At 42.1% G+C, this 19,661-nt stretch overlaps 1 protein-coding gene across 1 annotated transcript in view; it reads left to right on the top strand.

Moving 5' to 3' along the window:
- Window positions 1-19,661, top strand: part of LOC122447587 (ATP-binding cassette sub-family C member 4-like) — a 405,286-nt gene that overhangs the window by 53,734 nt on the left and 331,891 nt on the right. The window contains exons 11-17 of the mRNA XM_043478281.1: window positions 2,074-2,163; window positions 3,191-3,354; window positions 4,252-4,377; window positions 5,683-5,932; window positions 11,298-11,399; window positions 13,524-13,613; window positions 15,180-15,371. Of these exons, the coding sequence (XP_043334216.1) occupies window positions 2,074-2,163; window positions 3,191-3,354; window positions 4,252-4,377; window positions 5,683-5,932; window positions 11,298-11,399; window positions 13,524-13,613; window positions 15,180-15,371 (1,014 nt within the window). The remainder of the gene's footprint in view (window positions 1-2,073; window positions 2,164-3,190; window positions 3,355-4,251; window positions 4,378-5,682; window positions 5,933-11,297; window positions 11,400-13,523; window positions 13,614-15,179; window positions 15,372-19,661) is intronic.

Here is a 19,661-nt window from a genome sequence, read left to right as displayed (position 1 = left end):
TGTGAGGTGATGGTTTAGTCAAAGCTCACTCTTTGCTGCACAGGTGAGCCATTGCCCACCTGTTTTTCTTCCTCTTCCCTCTAACACTTTGAAATCTTGCCTTTTGGAAATGTGATCTGACTTGGCACATTGGCTTATGTGAATGTAACCATCTCCTGAGATGTTCATTTGCTGGCTTAATTATGCCCAAAAGATGGTTCCTGTGTGAAGTCAGAAATTGTGGGGATTACACCATTGACCTCATCTGAAATTCCAGAAACATGGGGAAGACAATTTCCTTGTGCACAGCCTTGCATCTAGAGTCCTGCTGTTACAGAAACAAGACTCTTCTTTTCAGGTTACAGGTGGACTGATTGCTTAGGGCACAAAAGCTGGTGCTACAGAGCAGCTCTGAAAGGCCCCTCCGAACATTTGTGGTTCATCTTGGGCCCCACCTCCTGATCCTTGGTCCTGGGAAAAAACCAGATCGAGTGTTAGAAATGGAGTGGCTGCTAAACTCGTAGCTGTAGTTTGTCTACACCATGGATTCCAGGCTGGGGCAGGTCTCCAGGAGATCTCTAAGGCTGCACATCTGCCACTCCTAACATGGCCCATTCAGCATGTTCATGCTCTTTTCAGAGGAATTTTGAATGATCCTGTGGGAGGTATCATGAATAAAAATGACTTGTCATTTATTTATTAATATATTGCCACAAATTTGGTAAAGTTACTTTTGGCTTTTGATCACTGATCTTTTTTTTTTATTGTGGGGAAATATACACTGCATAAAGTGTCCCATTTTCACTCCTTTTCAATGCAGCATTTAGTGACATTAGGTACATTCACATTGTTTGTGGCCATCACCATATTTCATCTCTGAAACTTTTTGTTTTTCCCAAACTGAAGCTCTGCACCCATTAAACACTAACTCCCCAACCCCTGTCCCCTTACCCAGCACCGTTCTTCTTCTCTCTGTGAATGTGACTATTTTAGGTACCTCTGTTAAGTGGAATCATACAGCGTTTGTCATTTTGTGTGTGTGTGGCTTATGTCCTGTAGCACAATATCTGCAAGGTTCATCCATGTTGTAGCAGGTGTCAGAATTTAATTCCTTTTTAAGACAGAATGATATTACATTATAGGTATATACAACATTCTGTGTATTCTCTCATCTGTCAATGGGCAGTTGTTTCCACCTTTTAGCTATTGTGAATATAGCTGCTCTGAATATGAGTGTAAATTGTCTGTTCAAGTTTGCATTTTTAGTTTTTCTTGAGTATATCCTTAGTAGTATAATTTCTGTATTGTATGATAATTTCATGTTTAATTTTTGAGGAACTTCCATATTCTCTTCCATTGTGGTTATATCATTAGACATTCTCACTTGATCATTGGTTTTCTTCTTTAACTTGAGTAAATGAAACATTTTTATAAAGTATGACATTGTGTCTGGATCAGTGGCTCCGGTTGGTGGTCTATTGAAGCAGCTCCTGGTGTCTCTTCAGTTTGCTCAAATCTCTAGGGCATTTTTCTTTCTAAATAAAGGGATTGTGCTACATGGGTTGTGGTTTTTGTAAGTCAACAGACTGGCATTAAGAACACAGTTTCCTCATAGGAACAGTGTTTTGAACATTATACTTGCTCATTTCAGAATGAACAAACTAAGCCTGAAGTGTTTAAATATTGTCACCCACAGAATTAATGATTGAGTCCAGATCTATAGTCCAAGTCTCCAAATTTCCTTCCTTAAATCAACCTCTCCGCTCTCATCTAATTTGGCTCAAAATTACTTCGTTTTCTCTTAAGTGTTAATCTACACCCTTTACCCTTCAGACAGGTCCAAGTTCACTGAAACTGGGCGGGAATTTTGCTTCTACCTCCTGCTCCTCCCTTTGCCGTCCTTGCGGGTGGGGCTGCCGCCACACTGAGGAGTTAGAGGGTGAACAAGGGTCCCTAGAGCCCCACTGTCAGGGGTCATCCTGCTCCTGCTGACACCACTCAGGACCCCAGAACACATGCTCCATTGTGTTATGTTCTAAGATGACTTGGTATCACCTTAGGAATCCAGTTCTCTGTCTCCCTCTCTCATTTCAGGCTCTTCGCCTGAGTAGCTCAGCCATGGGGAAGACCACCACAGGCCAGATCGTCAACCTGCTGTCCAACGATGTGAGCAGGTTTGACCAGGTGAGCTACCCCTGAGGGATCCTCTTCCACGTCCCGTCCTTCTCACTGGGTTCAGCTTATTGGGATGCCAGGTGCCAGGGTTTGATGTTGGCCAGGATTCCACTGAGGATGTAAGACAAAGGTTGAATTTATCCAACTTCCATTTCTCTGTGTGCAACTTAGATGTAATTATATGTGTTGTTCTGTAAATGCAGGTTTTGTTTTTCTAACAATAAATAGGCAGCAGTGTTCTTGCCCAGCTTGGTTAGTGTCCTAAGGGGTCCTCCTGGAGCGGCCCTTCTTGGCATGTGGTGTGGGTGTTACTGAACTGTCTTCCTCCTCCTCTGGATGATGAAGGTCTGGTGGGAGGGATTGTTCTTTCCCCTGCACCCTGTTCAGTGCCTGCTGCATAGGGAGCCTGTGAAGAATAATGCCAAGTGCGTGGTCCCCAGGAAGACACAATCTCCTCTCTACTGTCCCCTCCACAGTCTTTTTTCCACTGACCTTATGCATAGATCACATTACCCAGGGCATTGTAGCTGTTGGTCAGATCTGTGTTGCACTAGATACTTCTCTTTCAAGTGTTCATTCATGAAACATGAAGTGAGGCCCCTGCTCACTTTCAGGGATGAGCAAAGCTTAGTTTTTGCCCTATAGAAGCCACAGCCTATCAAGGAGCTAAATACACAAGTAATTACTGGAGAAAGTGGTAGGTACCATAATATAGGTTTCTCATGCCATGGTTCCCCAGAAGAAATGGGGTCTAAACTCTAGGACAGAGAGTATTTGGGGAGGCCCTGAGCTCATATGTGTTGTGGACAAAATCAACATCTTCCTTCAGTGCTGCTGGTCTGATTCTCTTGGGACATCCCTGAACAGCATCATCTGAGGTGGACACTTGGATTTCTGCTTCAGCAGGTTTAAAACCCAGAGAGATCATTGCTGTTTAGGTTCCTGTCTGTTCCTTCAGAGCAGATTGTTTCTACACCATGTCCTCACTGGTTTTATCGTATGAAGTCCTAAGAAAGCTTTGTCTCTCTCTTTTAAGGTAATGATGTTCTTGCACTATCTGTGGGTGGGGCCACTGCAGGTTATCTCAGTGACCGCCCTGCTTTGGATGGAAATAGGAATGTCGTGTCTTGCTGGGATGGCAGTTCTCATTCTTCTTCTGCTTTTGCAAAGCTACTTTGGAATGTCATTTTCATCACACCGGTAAGAGAAACACTTGTCTTAAAAATTGACACTATATAATTGGTAACATCCATAGTCTGCATGATGCTTTTGTTGAAAACAAGACAAATGCCTTCTCTGGTCTCTCTTTGTGTGGGTTGTAGACCCTTCAGGCTTAGCCAGTGGAGGCTCCGGCCTTAAACTGAAGGCTGATCTGAAACAGGAACAGTGAAGGCATTCACTGGCTCCTCTTGGCACCATATCTAAATAAGTAGCCTTCAGCAGGATTTAATGTTCAACACGTGAGCGAGTGACCAGGTCTCTTGATGTAGCTTCTTTTTGTTCTCCATTTCACTGGCTGGAATTATGTGGTACTGGTGGTGAAGAGCCCCAGTTAGACTTTCTGCTCACCCAGAATTTGGAATTCCCTTTCCTGCCATTGGAGGAAATTTCCTGCCATGGAGAGATGTTCCTTATCCTTTGAGGCCCTGTTCCAGTGCTACCAGGTCTCTGAAGCTCTTTTTGTTCTCCTTTCCTGCTGGGATTAACAGCCCCATTTTTCTGCTCCCCAGAACTTTGCTCCTATTTTATTACAGCACAGCCACTGTCTTCCTGGTAGATTTGGGTGCTTTTCTGCCTTTCCTACCTGACTGTGACCTCTTTGAGCAGGTGATTTGTATCTGACTCATTTCAGGTTTTCCTTGGCCGATGCTGCACGTTCTCCAAGTTACTTCTTGAAATGGACTGAATGTTTGACTTCCTAACTGAAACCTTTTTCTCTGTACTTTGAGTAGGACCTGCCTGTGTTCTAAGTGCAAAAGCACTGTAGAGAATCTTTTGATTCCTAGCCACGTCCGTGTGCCCACTCCTGCTGCTGCTGCTGCTAAGGAAAGTTGAGCTATGGTCACTGAGGCTCAAATTTTATGTCTGTCTCCTCAGGAGTAAGACCTCAGCTCTCACAGATGACAGGATCAAGACCATGAGTGAAGTAATAACTGGCATCAGAACAATAAAAATGAATGTTTGGGAAAAGTCATTTATAGATCTTATTACCAGATTGAGAAGGTAAGTGTGTGATATATATATATATATATTAAGGTAAGCTTAAATACTTACTATTCACTGCATCCCCCACATGTTGCAGGAGGATTCAGTAGAATAGTGGAGACATCATTTAACCTACTCTTCATTTACTATCTTCTCAAAGGAAAAATTATATATGCTTCTTACTTGTATAGAAATGAAATTCTAAGTAGTTCTTAATACCTCAAATCCTAATGAGCAATGCTTTTAAGATATTTAGCATTTGAGACAATGACATTCAAACTAAAATTGTAATTTATGTTGATGGAGTACAAACAGGGTGATTATAGAGACTGGGTGTACTTGTATCGAGCGGGAACTGTATGAATCATTGTTCTTCGTCATTGTCACGCTTAGTTGCTTATTCGTGCCCAACTCTTTGTGACCCCAGGTACTGTAGCCCACCAGGCTCCTCTGTCCATGGAATTTCCCAGGCAGGGATACTAGAGTGAGTTGCCATTTCCTCCTCCAGGAGATCTGCCCCACCCAGGGACTGAACTCATGTCTCCTGCATTGTAGGCAGATTCTTTACCACCAGGAAAGCTAATGAATCACTATTACTAATTTCAAATGGAGCTATGAAAATACTGTTCCTTTTGTTTCGCTTCCTGTTTGTAGGATGTTTCTCCATCTTTCATTTAAATATCTGATGAGCATTTCTCTGACCCCACCTTGTCACCTCTGACTTTGCATCTTTGTGGGGCCCCTCCCTCTGCTGGAAATACAGTCCTTTCTTCCTTCTACTCTAGCCTTCACCAAGCCTGACTGACTCCAGCTCAGCTTCTCAGGGTCCAGTGTGTGTGACTTGCCCTGACTCCTCTGCTCCGAGTTGCACACCTCTGCTCTGGGCTCCCTTGGGGGCTGTGCTGACCGTCTCTGTCTATTGTCTCCCAGTTTTGTGGTTGCTAATTCTCTTCTCCAACATGTTCATGAGCCCCTCGAGGGGACAGGCTATGTCTTTCTGTGAGGAGCCTGGCCCAGGACTTGTGATTATGAATGTTTGTTGAATGAATGTTCAAACCCAGTCTGACTGATGCAGAATGTTTGAAAGTGTGAAAGTGTGACATTAAGCCTCCTTTCACTTGAAAAATTGAAGTGGTGATGCAGTGTGTGATCCTGGTGTCGGGGAACCCCGAGTGCGCACTGTGTAGTGTCTCCATGAGGTGAGGGATGGTTTATATTTATCTGTGTCCACTCCCTAGAAAGGGGCCCCTCACACGTGGCACTTAATCCGTGTCTTGTATGTTGATGCTTCTTATAAAACCTATGTCCTACTCATTTTTACAGGAAGGAAATTTCCAAGATTCTGAGAAGTTCCTACCTCAGGGGCACAAATTTGACATCATTTTTTGCTGTGAGCAAAATCATGATTTTCGTTACCTTCATCGCCAATGAGCTCCTTGACAACCTGATCACAGGCAGTCAAGTGTTTGTGGTGGTGATGCTGTTCGAGGCTCTGCGGTTTTCGAGCACCCTCTACTTTCCCTTGGCTGTTGAGAAGGTGTCAGAGGCCATCGTCAGCATCCAAAGAATCAAGGTTTACTAAAAAATAACTTTTTAAAGTTATAGGTGGATTTTACCTAAAATACCTCCTTTTATGTGGTATCATTGTGTACCAGTTAGGTGAGATTTAACTCTTACAGTGCCAAGCTGGCAGTCTTTCCAAAATGTATGTATTTCCCTCTTTTCTTAGGTAAAGTGTGTTAAAAAGTATAAGATCCATGCTTGTTTGGGGCAGTAGTATAAATAAAGCCTCACAGGCTCTTGACGTTCAGTGATGGCTGCAGGACAATTAAAATGTCTGAAAGCAGGAGACACAAACAGATTGCATCTCCTGTGTTACCTGGAATGACTAGGCAGCAACTGTGCACAGTACCGGGGTGAATAGGATTCCTGTCTGGGCCGGGAGGGGAGGAACTTGCTGAGAAGTCCTGTTCCCTGGGCAGGAAGAGTGGCCTCAGCTTCACTTAGTTCTCTGTGTTTAAAACTAGATTCTTTGCTCCACAGATGTTTCCCTGTTGATGTCTGATCTCTGTATTTTTGTTCCTTACTTATTTTGCTTAGTGTCTAAGCCTGTCTCTAGCTGCCCCCTGTCTTTCAAACCTGTGATTCCCACCATACCTACTGTCTCCTTTATAAACTCTCTCTGCTGCTGCTGCTGCTAAGTCGCTTCAGTCGTGTCTGACTCTGTGCGACTCCATAGATGGCAGCCCACCAGGCTCCGCCGTCTCTGGGATTCTCCAGGCAAGAACACTGGAGTGGGTTGCCATTTCTTTCTCCAATGCATGAAAGTGAAGTCATTCAGTCGTGTCCGACTCTTCGAGACCCCATGGACTGCAGCCTACCAGGCTCCTCTGTCCATGGGATTTTCCAGGCAAGAGTACTGGAGAGGGGTGCCACTGCCTTCTCCATAAACTGTCTCTAGTCAGGGGTAAATAATTTTTATCATGAAGACAAGGGCCTTGCACACAGTAGGTACTCAAGTATTTCTGTTTAAAATGAAGACTAAATTGGCTCTGTGAAAATGAATGATTTATTATGACCTCATAGGCCCAAGAAGGCTCTATTTTTCTCTAAAAGAGGAAGGGGGACCCATAGTCTTGGCACTGAATGACTCCAATAGGATGGCAAAAGATCTAAACTTCAAAGCACTAAGTCTTCAGTGATTTTTACGTCCAGTCAAATATGTCTCTGAGGTAATATTGTTCACAAAGCAGCTTTAGGTTTTCCATTACCAGCCACTGGGAAGTCAGTCTTTTTGGCTGTAGTTCTGATGTTTATACTTTCCTGCATAACCTCTTCTGGGTCTGTACTTCCTGGCTAATGGCCATTTAATTTCAGCTCTTTCATCAGACTGAGTCCTGGAAGAAAATCCAGCCAGCACTTCTGATGCTTTTACGAGCTGATCATGTGTAGAATGGGGTCTCATTTAACCCTTGGAAGACTGACATCTGTTCCCCTCAGGACTATTATATGTGGACAAGTGCTCAATAAATTGAATTCTTCACTTAGGGCATAATTTTCCTTTTCTTTCTTTTTTGTTTGAAAGTGAGGGATTTCTATTCTAATATACACACACTCAGTATTGATATCTTGGTTACATGCTCAAGTTGAAACTGTATTTGATTCTGTCCAGACTGAATATATAACATATACATTACTCTCTAGGGCCCTTGGTCTTTTTAATCAATAGAAATTGATAATAGGCCAGATGATAAATTCAAACAAGGCTTTTTGAGGCTTGTGCTGCGGCACAAAATATGAAAACAAGAAACTGATGCCCCATTGACTCTTTGAGATGGGCAGGCTGGTTCCTTAAGTGGGGTGAGGGTAGGGGAGGCTTGGTGGTTTGAGCCACAGGGGTGACTTATGTGGTCTGCCCACCATCTTGTAGGTGCTGTGTGCCAAGATCATACACAGTTCCCTGCTTTGCTCCCAGCAGCTCAGAAAGGGCAGTTGGCTCATGGTGTTTTTATGTCTTACTGTTTGAAATTGCCTTTGCATGCGTGCAGTTTTGTTTAGTCCCTTATGGTTTCTTTGTATTTTATTGCTCAAAGAGATGTTTGTTCAGGTGCAAACATTCCCATAAAGGATCCTGGGGCCTAGCCTGTCTCATAACCTTTTGCTTGTTGCTGTGTTCGCTTAGACTGTGTAAGGCTGTATCTATGCAGTCAGTGGTTGAACTGATTTTAACAACTCTACAGTCTGTTCCTTCTTTTAACTGATGCCCACGATGGGCTGACTGTGCAGAACTCGGTCTTAGCTGGATTTGGGACTGTATAAGTGCACAAATGATGTAGTGTCTCCTCTCTACATGACTTACTATCCTTCTGGGGATTCAGAAGTAGGAAGGGCAGTGCCAGCTGGGGATGTGCTGAGCTAATTTCAATATGGCTAGTATTTAAGAAGGGCTGGAAGGATGGGTGGGGTCAATACTCAGGGTGTCCAGGCAGAGGCCACCTGTGGAGTGTGGACTTAGGTGCTTTGGGTCACAGGGGGGTGTTAAGCTTGTGGACACTCTCAGGGGGGCTGTAAGGAGATCAGGAGGGAGTTGTCTTGGTGTAGGGTCAGTGATGTTGCAGAAAGAATCAGAAAAAGAAAAGCTGCATTATTGAGATGACTAATGGTGAATGAGATTCTAAATTATGATGTTTCAAGGGGAAAAGAGAATCTGTAGAGAGATGAACTGTGTCAGAACAGATGAGAGCTGGTGCCTGGCTGACAATGTGGGAGATGGTGTGGAAAGAGAACTCAGGCTGTGGTGGCTGAAAGCCTGCCAACGTGTCCTCAGACCACCGTCCATCCATCCTGTGTCCTTCTGGACTCAGGCTCGGGGAAGGTAGGAGTCACCTTGCCCGGTGCTAGGTTCTCAGTGAGTTTGGATGAGAGGAGGAGGGCATGAATGAACCACACCTCCCACCAGCAGGTCTTTGAGAGAAATGAAAGGATCACATCTTTCTTTTCCTGTAAAACGCTTTTTACATTCAGTTTTGACCAGTTCAATGTTGAAGCTGAAACTCCAATACTTTGGCCACCTGATGCGGCGAGCTGACTCATTTGAAAAGACCCTGATGCCGGGAAAGATTGAGGGCAAGAGGAGAAGGGGATGACAGAGGATGAGATGGTTGGATGGCATCACTGACACAACGGACATGGGCTTGGGTGGACTCTGGGAGCTGGTGATGGACAGGGAAGCCTGGCGTACTGCGGTTCATGGGGTCGCAAAGAGTCGGACACGACTGAGTGACTGAACTGAACTGACTTTGACCAGTTCTTCATTTTAAGTAGAAGGTTGAAATCACATATATGACTCTGAGGCACGATAGGTGGGGTGTCAAGATGTTTAAGATAGTAGATTACTATTTATGTGTTGTTTTCTTTCTCAAACATCCTCACATGCTTGTTTCAGTTTCCCCCCATATGGGTTAGGATTTGGTTTGCCTGTGGGTCCCAGAGGTACCGATGTTAAAGCTGCTTACAGGGGTCATTTGTTTTTCTCTCATGTAAGAATCCTTGTGAGGCTCTGTATGGGTTTCCTGGGGCTGCTGATATGAAGTACCACAAACCACGTGGCTTAAAACCTCAGGAATGTATTGTTTCACAGTCCTGGAGAATAGAAGTCTAAAATTAAGGTGTTAGCAGGGTCAGGATCCCTCTGAATCTGATAAGGGAGCATCCTTTATTGTCTCTGTTAGCTTCGAGTGGTTGCAGGCAAAACTTGGCATTCCTTGGCTTGTAACTGCTGTCACTCCAGCCTCTGTCTCCATCATCAGATAAGCTCTTTTTTGTGTGTAAATCTGTCTCTGCATTTCTCATGAGGACTCCAGTCTTACTGGATTCAGGACCCACCCTACTCCACTGTGATCTCACTTTAATTGATTACATTTACAGCAACCATTAAGAAGCAGAGATATTCCTTTACCAGCGAAGGTCTGTCTAATCAAAGCTATAGTTTTTCCAATAGTCATGTATGGATGTGAGAGTTGGACTATGAAGAAAGCTGAGTGCTGAAGAGTTGTGGCTTTTGAGCTATGGTGTTGGAGAACTCTTGAGAGTCCCTTGGACTGCAAGGAGATCCAACCAGTTCATCTCTGTGGTGTTAGAGACCCAGACTCTTTCTCTCTTGTTACCCCACCACATGTGACCTTGACCCAGCTGGCAGCCCCCAAGGCCCAGGCCTTGGGGTGGAGGAAGGTCCTAGTTGCTGTCACTCTCCACTGACCTGGATTTAGTCACATGGCTGCTCCTATCTGTTCAGGCGTCTAGAGACAGAGGGCCTTCTTTCAGGCTGCCATGTGCAGCTAAAATCAAGGGTCTGTTACCTCAGAAGAATGAGAGCAGATTTTGAGGACAGCCAGCAGTCTCTGCCCCAGGTTCACAGTTTTGGGGACTTTGGGGAGTGGGAGTGGTATAAGTTGTGTGTTAATATCTCTACCCCTCTAGCTTTTTTCATTGAATTATGTCTAGCATTTGGAAGGCAAGAGGGAGTTTTCTTGTATGTGTTTGTCAGCTTTGTAGCAGTTTATAAGACCTTGTCTTATTCAGCTACTTTGCATCGATTAACTGCCAAGTGGTGTAGAAGATAACAAGTGGTAGGTGTGGCCATTCCCGCTGTGGAGGAGAGAGGGCACGAGTAAGGAGAAGAGACGGTGTTTGTGAAAAGATGCTTATAAAATATTTTTTAAGGCATAGAAACTTAAGAGCATTTTCTTTTTAGATTGATGACAAGCAGTGATATGGATTTGACACACACGAGGAGAAAAGCATTGTGTACAGGGTTTGCACTCAGAGTCTGTGTCGTTGGTCTTGTGTTCCCAGCCTGTCCTGTGCCACCTGCTTCCTGATGGCCTGGGAAGGGCCTTCCTCTGTGTTCTAGCAGTGCCGCATGGTGCTTGGCACGTGGTGGGATTCAGTTAATATTTATGAAATAATTTCCTACCAGCTCACCTGTTCATTGTTGGTAACACAAGTAAAGCAATAAAATTGTCCAGCTTTTACATGTGTTGGAGTTTGAAACCGTATTTTCTTCTTAGAGAGGAACGAGTACACTTGTTGAGAAAGTAACAAAGATAGGCTCATGGCCCCGAACCATTTGTTTTATACATGAACCCACACACACATGCAGACATGCTATATATATGTATGTATATTCAATATTGTATATATGCTATACTATATTGTATATTTAGACGGACATATACTATAATAATAGTATGTCACATACTATGTACTATTTAATATTTCTCATATGAACCAAGACCTAATAAAATAGAGTTGTAAAATGATAGGTAGGTATAAATGATAGGTATCAAAGTTTTTATTGCAAATTTCAGGGAAGCAGTTCTTTTGCTTGTGCTTTGTTCTTGCAGTAAAAAAAAAATCTGTTTTGCATTTTTCTGTAGAACTTTCTGTTACTTGATGAGATATCACAGTGCTACCCTCAACTGCCATCAGATGGTGAAATTATCGTGGATGTGCAAGTTTTTACAGCTTCTTGGGAAAAGGTAAGAAACATTCCATTCCAAAATTGTGCCTGCTAAGAGACAACTGTGACATAGATTTATTAGAAAATTTTGAGATTTTACACATACCGTAAAATGTGACTTTCTCATTTACTGAGAATATGTTATAAAAATTCTCAGAATAGGAATAAGGTTTGCAATCAATAGAGATTAAGTGTAAAATCAGCCTGAGGCATTTGACATGTTGCTCTTTTTTTCATTTTCAAGAGAGCTTTCAGTGTATTAGCAGGTGTTGAACTTAAAGTATGCAAATTATTCTTTTAATTTTTATTGTTCATTGTTTTATTATAGATTATATAAATATAATTATTAAAATAAGTATAAAATTATTATAAATTTTATATTAAATTATAAAAATAATTATAAAAATATAATTCCCTGTGCTATACAATAGGATCACCTTAAACAAAAGATATACAGCACAAATACATCTTTTCTTGAAAACCCAGATCTAACATTTTGGGCTGAATTGTGAAGTGTCAGTCTCTTCAGTTGTGTCTGAGTGTTTGTGACCCCATGGACTGTAGCCCACCAGGCCCTTCTGTCCATGGGAATGGATACCCGCCCCAGTATTTCTGTTGTTTTTGTTCAGTTGCTCAGTCGTGTCCAACTCTTTGTGACTCTATGGGCCACAGCACACCAGACTTCCCTGTCCTTCCACCATCTCCTGAGCTTGGTCAAACTCATGTCCATCCAGTCGGTGATGCCATCCAACCATCTCGTCCTCTGTCATCCCCTTCTCCTCCTGCCTTCCATCTTTCCCAGCATCAGGGTCTTTTCCAATGAGTTGGCTCTTCACATCAGATGGCCAAAGTATTGGAGCTTCAGCTTCAGCATCAGTCCTTCCAATGACTATGCAAGATTGATTTCTTTTAGTATTTATTTGTTTGATCTCCTTGCTGTCCTAGTGACTCTCAAGCGCCTTCTCCAACACCACAGTTCAAAAGCATCAATTCTTCAGCATTTGGTCTTCTTTATGATCCAAATCTCACATCCATACATGACTACTGTAAAAACCATAGCTTTGACTACGCGGACCTTTATCGGCAAAGTAATATCTCTGCTTTTTAATACACAGTATAGTTTTGTCATAGCTATTCTTCCAAGGAGCAAGCATCTTTGAATTTCATGGCTGCAATTGCTGTCTGAAGTGATTTTGGAGCACAAGAAAATAAAATTTGCCACTGTTTCCACTTTCTCCCTTTCTATTTGCCATGAAGTGATGGGAACAGATGCCATGATTTTAGATTTTTGAATGTTGAGTTTTAAGCCACCTTTTTCACTCTCCTCTTTCAGCCTTCATCAAGAGGCTCTTTAGTTCCTCTTCACTTTCTGCCATTAGAGTGGTATCATCTGCATGTTTGAGACAATTGTTGATATTCTGTCAGAATTCTAGATTCCATTTTGTGATTTATCTAGCTGGGTATTTTGCATCATGTAGTCTGCATAAAAGTTAAATAAGCAGGGTGACCGTATACAGCTTTGACATACTCCTTTCCTGATTTTGAACCAATCCATTGTTACATGTCCAGTTCTAACTGTTGCTTCTTGACCTGCATACAGGTTTCTCAGGTATCAGGTAACATGGTCTGGTCTTCCCATCTCTTTAAGAATTTTCTACAGTTTGTTGTGATCCACACAGTCAAAGGCTTTAGTCAATGAAGCAGAAGTAGATGTTTTTTCTGTAATTACCTTGCTTTTTCTGTGACCAACAGGTGCCAGCAATTTGATCTCTGGTTCCTCTGCCTTTTCTAATTCTAGCTTGTACATCTGGAAGTTCTCAGTTCATGTGCTGCTGAAGCCTAGCTTGAAGAATTTTGAGCATTACTTTGCTAGCATGTGAAATGAGCCCAGTTGGGCAGTAGATGAAACATTCCTCTGTCCATATGGGAATCTAGTAAAAGAAGGAACCTTTTTAAAGTCAGCTAAAGCTGCCTCAAATCCCCAAAGAACCTTCAGGACTCAGTGTCTTAAAATAGGAAAGAGAAAAATGTGGGTTATATTTTGCATATCAATTATGTTTATTATTGCTATCTTTTCTACTTTGTAAATCAATTTGTGTTACTTTATTGAAATGGGTACATTTTTATAAACTTTAATTTGTAGGCATCAGAGACTCCAACCCTACAAGGCCTTTCCTTTTCTGTCAGGCCTGGTGAACTGTTAGCTGTAGTCGGACCTGTGGGTGCAGGAAAGGTAAGTTGTGATGTCTTTTGTCAGATTTCATGCAACACCACAGCCCCTGTTAAATTCTCAGAGTGGAACCCAGAGCTGAGTGTGACTCAGTTTGAATTGAGTGTGTCTAGAACAGTGTTCCTCTAGGTGTGTTCCATGGAACATTCATTTTATGAGAAGGTTTCATGGCCAAATAAATCTGGATAAATGCACACTATCTTTTTCTTCTTGGTGCTTCACTTTGCCCAGTTAGGAACTGCTTGTGGGGAATTTGGATGTCTCAGTGAAGGAAATTATTTAAGTGACAACTGTTCAGGATAGACAGAGACAATGGGGAGTTCTTTTCATCTTAGTGGCCCTTCCAAGAAGTCTGGAGGTAGTAAAGGCTCTTCCTGGAAGCTTTGAGCATTTCCTCCTGTGATTTGACGTGATCCTGTCAGTGCACGTGTAGTGAATGTTCTCCACGTGCTGGAGCTAAAGGTATGGATATGAGCAAGACTCTGACTCTCTGCCTTTCAGAGGCAACCAGGTTCTGGAGTGAGACAGATATGCAGGCAGGTTATATTAGCCCAATGTGATGAGAGCTCTGATGGTATGGATACACACCACATCTCACATCTGTGTGATGTTGAAGATTGAAAGGAAAGGTGCACGTGCACTTGGTCTGAAACAACAAAATACAGAAATCTAATGTGGGATGTGGGCTTCCCTGGTGGCTCAGTGGTAAAAGAATCCACCTGCCAATGCAGGAGACACAGGTTCGGGTCTGGTCCAGGAAGATCCCACGGGTTGTGGAGCAACTAAGCCTGTGCACCACGACTGTTGGGCCTGTGTTCTAGAGCCTGGGAGCTGCAACTACTGAGCCCATGGGCTGCAGCTGCTGAAGCCTGTGCATTAGAGCCTGTACTCCTCAACAAGAAAATCCGTGCACTGCAATGAAGACCCAGCACAAGCAAAAATAAATAAAATTAGAATTGTGGTATGGCAGAAACCAACACAGCATTGTAAAAAAAAAAAAAAAGAAAAAAAAAATAAAAGAACTAAAAATAAATAAATAAAATTATTTTGTAAAATGTGGGATGTGTATATGAAAGGGTGCTAATTTCCTCTATGATGGACTTTGCTCTGCAGACACAACTCACTTTGCAGTTCTTTCAATTAATCATCTTTGGATATATTCTTCACACATAGATTTTAAACAAGTGTTTGTTAAGTAAAGGATAACAGATGCAGGAACAAATGCACTAAACATCAGATACAGAAAATACACATCCTGCCAGGCTCAGCTAGAGAGGGATGTTAAACATTCTTAATTATTCTTTGCTGAGTAGAATTTCATTTGGCGGATATTTGGGCAGAGTAGATTGTTTATACTATTAATATCTTCCTTGTCAGTCATTATTTTCATTGACCATTAGTGTTATTTTCAATTTTTTTGTGTGTCAACTGCAAGGGCTATACTTTATCCTGTTTTAAATGAAAATGTTCTATTGTGTATCAAGCACCAGGGTGGAGTCGACTGTGTTGCGCAGCGTGTTCCATCCTGAGTGCTTCCTGTTCACATGTGTGGGTTCTCCTCTGTTTCAGTCCTCACTATTATGTGCTCTGCTGGGGGAGCTGCCCCCAGGCCAGGGGAAGATCAGCGTGCAAGGGAGGATCGCGTATGTTTCTCAGCAGCCCTGGGTGTTTCCAGGAACTGTGAGGAGTAACATTTTATTTGGGAAGAAATATGAAGGAGACAGCTATAAAAAAGTTATTAAGGCCTGTGCTTTGGAAGAGGTGAGTAATGACTTCTGCGTTGCATATATTTGAATTTCAAATGATGATAATGTTGATTTTAATCTACAAGTTTTGTTAAAAATTATTTTTAAAAAATGGATTTTTGAATGTTGCTTAATATTTAAGCAGGTCTTCTTGGTAAATAATGCAGGCATATTTACATATGCTGCCATTTTAATGCTTTTGGGATAATGACAGTCTCAGAATACATTATCTGCAGGGCGGGTTGTTTCATTCTGTGAAGTTTCATTCACTTTCAACTATTTCTAATGGAAAGTTACAAAAATTTACAAAAATAGAGAGCAAGGTATAATGAACCACCCTCAGCTTCAGCCAGGATCAACTGGTAGCCAGTCTTGCTGCATCTCTACCCCTGCCCTCTGCCAGCCCCACCCCCAGAGTATTGTGGAGCAAATCCTAGACCTCAAATTAATTTGTCTGTAAACATTTCATTAGTTTTCTCCATAGGAAATCTTTGGGGAAAAATAAATCACTAGTTTATTTCACCTGAAAAATACCTCAAATTCCTGAATATCACCCACCTGCTAGTCTGTGTTTACATGTTGTTAATCGTTACACTGAGAAATCTCCTGCACCATTGTTGGAATCCACATAAGGTCTGCTCTCTGCACTTGGTTAATGCCTCCTTGCTCCCTTTCAGTCTATGAGTTTCTCTCTCCACTTCATTTTTGACTTGTAATTTATTATTTAAGGAAACCAGAATACTTAAAAAAAAATTTAATACTGCATCATTTCGCTGAGGGATATTATTTTCAGAAACAGCATTGAATTTCACAGAAAATGGTAAGATGAAAGGTATACTTGTACCTTGGGATTTAAATAAGATTAGTGAATAAATGATGAGAACTAAACTGATAGGAGAATACAATTTGGCAAAAAGAAAGGAAAAAGGGTAAATAATGTTAAATACTATGTTACTCTCTCGGGTTGTAAAATAATGAATAGTGAATAGTGTATGAATAGTGAATGAATAGTGTAAAATAGTGAATAATAGCATTAAAGGTCTTACCCTGGGGTCTGTTCAGTGCAGTTTGGACATCTGACTGTTCTTTTGTACTGAGAGGAAAATACGGAGACAGATTTTCAAAGGTGTGGTGTTGAAAGCTCCAGACCTGCTTTGTGAGGAAATAGTAATTCTCCTGGATCAATGGCTTGAACATCATAGGTTGTATCAGGCGCACGCGTGTGTGTATGCTAAGTCACTTCAGTTGTGTCCAGCTCTGCGGCCCCATGGACTATAGCCCACCAGGCTCATCTGTGCATTGAATTCTACTGGCAAGAATACTGGAGTGGGTTGCCCTGCCCTTCTCCAGGGGACCTTCCCAACCCAGGGATTGAACCCACATCTATTATGTCTCCTGCATTGGCAGGTGGGTTCTTCACCACTAGCACTACCTGGGAAGCCCTGTATCAGGTGAGTGGCATGTTAAAATGATGTGGACAGAGTTGTTTGTTTAATGGGCTTGTTTCTTTCTTCTGGGTTCTTGTTCATGGGTGATTGTATGTTTGCGGAAATGATGTCAAATTAGCAGGAATGAGATAGATTTGTGTTAGATGGTGTAGATACCATGTAAGAAAAGAAGGGAAAGCAAATGTAGAAGAGTCCATGTGCAAAGCATTTTTCTGTCTCTCACATGTTCACATGCATACACAAAAATTAGATTTATGAGTTATTCGTTCTTTATGAGTGTCTTTGATGTTCCCATCCTCATTTTATAGTTAGTAAAACTGAGGCCTGGAGCGATGAGACACCTCATCTCTACATTTACAGCTCAAGATCAGATCCAGGGGGCTGATACTTTGTTGGAGCCTCGTGGGGTGACTGGACCAATAACGTGGGCAGTGTCCTGGGGCTTCACCCACCCTGGGCACATGTGCAATGTAGACTCTGTGGAAAGGGGCTCTGCAGGACTGAGCCGCATAGCATTTCTTCTGAACACGATGTGATGTTTGTAAACATGGACGGTGTAGTTGGGACATGGAGTTGGGGTCCATTCCTTCCTTGGCAGGAAGGGAGGCCCAGCGTGGAGAAGTAGCAGAGAGGAGAGCTCTGGCCCCAGCTTCATCACTTGCCCACTGTCACTCTGGACATGTCCTGTTACCTGCCTGGACCTCTGATGTTTCTGCGGCAAAATGAGGACATTGGATCAGACGGTTTCCAGGAGGTTTTGTTGCTGCTCTGAAATGTCATCTATGACTCTGATTAGCAAGAGGTCAGCATGGTCTTTATGACACCTGGGAACTACTTAGTAAGTTAAGAGAGCCTCTGCTTATCTCCTTTTGGATTCCAGATATTAGTGGATGGACATAAGACAATCACATGAAATAGTGGTGTCCTGGAGTTAGTCTGGCCATAGACACAGAGATGGCATGTCTGGTAGAAAAGGCTTGGCCTTTGGAGAGAACAGTCCTGGGTAGTGACTCCACATGTTTGTCTCAGTTTCCTTTCCTGTTAAATGGGGGAGGGGTGGGGTTACTCTAAAGGCTACAGGAAATACCTGTGAAGTGTAAACAAGCCAGGATTTCAGTAAATGGTGGCTATTGTTAGTGTTCTAAGTTTTTTCTCTCCATCCATCCATATAAATATAATAAAGATTTCTCCTTACTATTCTCCGTACTCCCACCTCCCCCAAATCCTGAAGGAAAAAACATAAAAAAGCAACAATTTTTTAAATTAATATATTTTTAAAATTGGAGTATAATTACAATATTGTGATGATGTTGCCATACATCAACATGAATCAACCACGGGTATACATGTGTCCCCCCAGTCCTGAACCCCCCGCTCCCACCTCTCTACCCACCCTATCCCTCTGGGTTGTCCCAAAGTACCGACTGTGGGTGCCCTGCTTCATGCATCAAACTTGCACTGGTCATCTATTTTATGTATGGTAATGTACATGTTTCCATGCTATTCTCTCAAATCATCCCACCTGTGCCTTCTCCCACTGAGTCCAAAAGTCTGTTCTTTACATCAGTCTCCTCTGCTTCCCTGCATGTAGGATAGTCATCACCATCTTTCTAAAAGCAACATTTTTATATAACATATGTTAGTAACAACTAGATGTATTACACTAGATCTGATTGAAGTAATTGTTTAAGTTCATTGAGCTGAAAGGTTTTCTGTAACAAAACAGGGAGACACGAACTAATCACACTGGCAGTGTTGATTCAGGCTGATGACCTCAACTCCAAGGTCTAGGAGTCAGAAGGCTCAGGAATTGAGTCCTAGTTGCTCTATTGACCAGGTGTTTGGTTTTGGCTGATTGATCTTTACAAGCCTGTTATTTCATCTGTAAAATGGAGAATTAATAAGACTATCAACCTCATGAGGTTGTTTTGAGGATGAAATGTGGTCATGATTTTAAAGCAGCTGATTGCTAGGGACATAGCAAGTACTCTGTAAGTATTATTAGAATGATTTTGAAAATAAATTAATTCTTATTTTTAAGCTCAGCCAGTTTCTGGTAAAATTATGTCCATAAAATGTGACATGTAAGAAAGAAGGTATCTGAGTATTTAGTTTCCATTGTTTGAGTTAATATTTCTATATTTTTATAGGTGCTCTACACATAGGACATTATATAAATGTACGATGACAATATTCTGTTACCATAATATAAGCAATATAGTATGTAACATTTGTCTATATGTTATCTTTAAGGCTTTTGCAAATATTTAGTAAACACATATTTAAAGGTATCAAATTTATAAATTCTAGTTTAATATTTTTCCACATAGATCACTTAGTCATTTTTTTTAGATTGCCTTGACAATCATAGGATAATAAGTTTATTGATACTTACATGAATAGGTATAGAGGCCTTCAAGTCTTGAGTTACTTTAATACTATCTTCCTTTCAAATATACTCTTCTTTCACTATCTGGCCAGCATGATGTGAAAGGGCAGGAGCCTCTGAACTGAGATGAGCTGGCTCAGATTCCATCTCTTCTGTTTGACAGCTGGCTGTCCTCAGACCAGTATGTGACCCCACTGAGTTTCAGTTTCCTCATCTGTGAAATGGGGCCAGTGCTTGCTGTGCAGCTTGTTGTGAGGTTTAGAGATAATCAGCGTCAGGGTCCAGCACAGATCTTCCCCTCCTGGAGCTGAGAGAAGCTGTGTGCACGTGTACAAATGATGGAGCAGAATAAGACGGGCCCTTCATGAGAGATGAGAGATGTAAACAGAGCCTTAGGAACCCAGCAGGAAGAGATGAGTCCAGGATGGTTTCATGAGAGAGTGTGTGTGGGCTGAGCCTAGAAGGATGA

The sequence above is a fragment of the Cervus canadensis genome, chromosome 9 (assembly GCF_019320065.1).
Source record: "Cervus canadensis isolate Bull #8, Minnesota chromosome 9, ASM1932006v1, whole genome shotgun sequence".
NCBI lineage: Eukaryota > Metazoa > Chordata > Mammalia > Artiodactyla > Cervidae > Cervus > Cervus canadensis.
Note: the sequence above shows the minus strand (reverse complement) of the source record. Positions and strands in the feature narration are given on the sequence as shown.